The following is a 4007-nucleotide window of genomic DNA, read 5'->3' on the forward strand; positions in this document are numbered from 1 at the left end:
ATTATGAAAGTCTGAATCATAGGCAACTCATATATGTCCTTTAAAAATATGTAAATTTGCCCTTGCTGCTAAACAAATTAACTGCTATTTGCAACACAGCCTTCATCACGATCACCTGTACTTGATGCACGTGGAGCTTATATAAAAGCTGAAAAGGCTACAAGCTTTTCTTCCACTAACGCACGCCAAATAGAACTGTATGCACCTGTTTCAATTTACCTACAAATTCTTAAAGACATACTTAGCAAAAGATCTTCAGTTACAGTAAGTCTTTGAAAGTTAGAAGGGGTAAAAAGAGGCTAGTTAGGGATTTTTAAACACAAAGAACAAAACTGTGACAAGTAAAATGAATTAAAAATTACTTAATAATGTACTAGCTACAAGCAAATTGCTAGTACTTATTTCCCAGACATCATAGTTCCTGAGTGGTAGGAACATTTTGAATTCCAGATAATTGGGAGTTCAAATACACCTAGTGGTACCTTGGAGGAAAGACTTGGTGATCTCTTTCTGTAAAGATTACAGTGAAGACATCCTTGGAGTTAATTCTACCCTATAACTAATGGAGTTACCATTCGTTGGAATTAGCTTGAGAGAGTCTTCCTAAAAAAAAAAAAATAAATAAATAAATAAAAATAATAAAATAATAATAATAATAATAAAGGCAAATGGTTTTAATTACCCATCTGTTTCACAGAAGAAAGAGCGACAATCTTCTCCCATGCAATTTACATTACAGTCTGAAAATATACTGAAGGATCATTTATTGTTTCCAACTTGGTGGTTTATAACAACACTAAAACAGCATAGATTGAATAACCAGTTCTCAGGGGAAAGAACAAAAGGGAAGAAACAGTTTTGCCATTGGAGCATTGACCACTCAGTGAAGACAGAAGAGATTATGTGTATACATAGGTTAAGCAAAAGTCCCAGGAAAAGATATGTTGCAAGTAGAGACCTGGTAAGGGTTAACAATTTCCATAAAAGTCCTGTAAATGAAGTTCAGAAACTTCAACACTTCATATAAATTCCATATGCACCAAAACCCAAGTGAAAAATGTGTGGCTTTCTTAAGTGGTCACACTGTTGGTTAACAGCTAAATGAAAAAATTAGTTAAAACTTTGCTAGGCTTGAACGTCTGAATTTAATTATGACCACTCACTGTTCTTCTATCATGTAATTGTCTTTTTCTTCCTGAGCATTATCAGAAGTGGAATGTGTTTATCTATTTCCAGCATAAACTATTGTCTGCTTTGCCAAAATTATTGTCAAACATCTTCTTTCATCAATGTTTTTTGAAGACATAGTTCTTTAGCATTTGCTTTTGAACATCTTTACTAAATAAAGTTAGGCTTCTTTCCAGTCATCATCCATAGGTCTCCCTAGGCATGAAAGTCAGAACCCCTTCTATTGGCTTTTATTCACTTCCGTCTATCTTCTTAAGACAGCCTGAATACTACAAAAAATAGTGTCTAAGAATTATTTGAAGACCAGAATCATACAATGTGTTCTTACAAATGCACAGTCCTCATATACACTTACAAATACATCTCAATCCACATAAACTTGGTAGCTCTGACAACCTCTTTTGTAATAACTTATTCATCTCCTGAGAGGATAACATATTATTTCATCATCTGGCCAGGGCAAATTTCCCAGCCTTACCATGTTGAGATATTTTAATTTATACCTTTTTAATTCTCTACAACATGACTTTCAGAACACTCAGAGACTAAAGAAGCACCTAGAATCTTCTGGGATATGCCTCTTCTAATACTCTAAGACAAAAGTTTCATGTATTTTTTAACAAGATATACTTGTTATGACCTAGGCTACAAAAGTGGTCAAATATAGTCCACATCTTAACCTCTGGAAAATTAAATGGCACTGATTTCTCCAGAGTCCACAGGGTAAAAGTACCTACGCCTTATGGAACAATTGATAACACTTTAAGCCAGTAACAATTTAATCTAAGCTAATATCTTCCCCAATACCTTTTGAAAAGCATACTTCATGTCCTTATTCCTGAGGCTGAAAATGAGTGGGCTGAGGAAAGGAGTAATAACAGTGTAAGGGACAGCTATGATGGTGTCATCTCCCTCTGAAGACTCTGGTTTCAAATAAACTATAGATGCAAAACCAAAATGGATTATGACCACTGTGAGGTGGGATGCACAAGTGGAAAATGCCTTTTGTTTGCCCTCCGCTGAAGGGATCCTTAGAACAGTGGTGAGAATGAAGATGTAAGTGAGGATGATGAGTAGGAAGGTGCCTAACAAACCTGAGATAGAGATCAAGGTCACAATGAATTCCGTGAGGTTACTGTCTAAGCAGGAGAGTCTCACAACTGCCCTCATATGGCAGAAGAAATGTTTGATAAGGTTGGGACTACAGAAAAAGCCTCTGAATATCAGGGCTGTCTCTATCACAGAGATAAAGAAGCCTCCAGCCCAAGCAGAAGCCACAAGCTGTCCACACATTATGTTGGTCATAAGTAATGGATATCTGAGAGGGTTGCAGATGGCAAGAAAGCGATCATAACCCATTAACGTAAGGATGATGCAGTTAGTGCCTCCAAGTCCCAAAAAGAAACACATTTGTAAGCCACAGCCTGTGACAGAGATGCTCCTGGTTTGGGCGAGTAGATCTGTCAGCATTTTGGGGATGATACTCAACGTGTAGCAAGTCTCAGAAAAGGAGAGTGCACTGAGAAAGATATACATCGGAGTGTGCAGGGATCTGTCCACCCACGTTAGAGCCATGATGGTCAAGTTACCCATGAGGGTGAGAAGGTACAGACAAAAGAAAAGAAAAAATAGTAGTATCTGTACATCTGGGTAAAGAGAAAAGCCAATAAGGATGAACTCCTCCGCAATTGTCTGGTTAGTCTGCATAGTTTGAAGTCTTCAGTCTGAAAGAAACAAAAAATAAACTCTCAATGCTTCATTATTCATGGATATCATAAAATAAAATGTGTAAGACAAATCATTAAGTAACTCACATTACTAATTGATCTTTCATTTAACAAATCAATATAGTTACATAAGGATGTGATTTCTTTCCTTCATTAATAACTCAGAAACATATTTCTGGTTATCTGCTAAGTGCCACAACAACTTTCTCTGGTTCTTTTTTTTTTTTAAAAAATATTTATTAATAATACAATAGAGAAAAATATCCAAAATTGTATTCAGAAGAAAGGGGTTCAGGTGCACTTGGAGATCCAGATTTGAGTTAAATCCTGAACAATGGTATAAGTACTTAGATGATTGACAAAGTCAAGACATATTTTAAAAAAATAAGCAGACCATAAATACCTACTGAATGAAAAGAGTTTATTTTCTAGAAATTTTGGAACCCAGTGTAGAAATGATTTCCAGCTGCTAATGAAGTCCAAAGTCTTTTTCTCATCCTGGAAGAAAACATTTAGGTTCTGTAATAGTAAAAGAAAGACAAGAACAGATTTCCTTATCCCTAATGGAAGATAGGATATCCAGGGACCTTTAAGATTAATAGTGATTAATTGAGGTATGTGATAGTAGACTGATCTTTAGGTGACAACTGATATTTTGACTAGTTCTCCAGTGCAAAGATAAGCATTTTATTAGATAAATGCTATTTAGTTCCTCTTGGAATCTTGTAACACTTGTGCAACTGCTTTCATCTCATTGTCTTCTGACTCTCCATGAAGTGGTAAGTTCTAGTATAAACACATACCCTTAGTCTTCAGTTATAATGACTTGTTGTTTTCCCTGTCTCTTCTGCCCAAATACTTAACAAGTAGCTTTTAGTAATCCTACATATTGACAATTCTTTTACTTACTGACTTTACTCTTTTCATTAATTTTGCTTTTTAATTATGAATTGCATAGACTAGCTATGAAGTATATAGGACAGCTGTAACTATATTACAAATGCACTAACTGTATCAAGGAAGTGACATTTGGAATTAGATGTACACTCTTGACTTTAATGGTACTTTTGCTTTACCTCATTCTTAAGAAAA

At 35.3% G+C, this 4007-nt stretch overlaps 1 protein-coding gene across 1 annotated transcript; it reads right to left on the reverse strand.

Annotated features, from left to right (window-relative positions):
• Positions 1-1971: 1971 nt before the first annotated feature.
• Positions 1972-2898, reverse strand: LOC102864376 (olfactory receptor 10X1-like). The gene has a single exon (XM_006895512.1). It carries the CDS (start codon positions 2893-2895, stop codon positions 1972-1974), a length of 924 nt encoding a protein of 307 aa, XP_006895574.1. The 5' UTR covers positions 2896-2898.
• Positions 2899-4007: the final 1109 nt, after the last annotated feature.

Source organism: Elephantulus edwardii, unplaced genomic scaffold, assembly GCF_000299155.1.
Source record: "Elephantulus edwardii isolate Elephantulus edwardi_28Jun2011 unplaced genomic scaffold, EleEdw1.0 scaffold00168, whole genome shotgun sequence".
Classification (NCBI taxonomy): Eukaryota; Metazoa; Chordata; class Mammalia; order Macroscelidea; family Macroscelididae; genus Elephantulus; species Elephantulus edwardii.

What these genes read in the sequence shown, in the direction of transcription:
- LOC102864376 (XM_006895512.1), bottom strand. Translation starts at nt 2,895, where the DNA reads ATGCAGACTAACCAGACAATTGCGGAGGAGTTCATCCTTATTGGCTTT.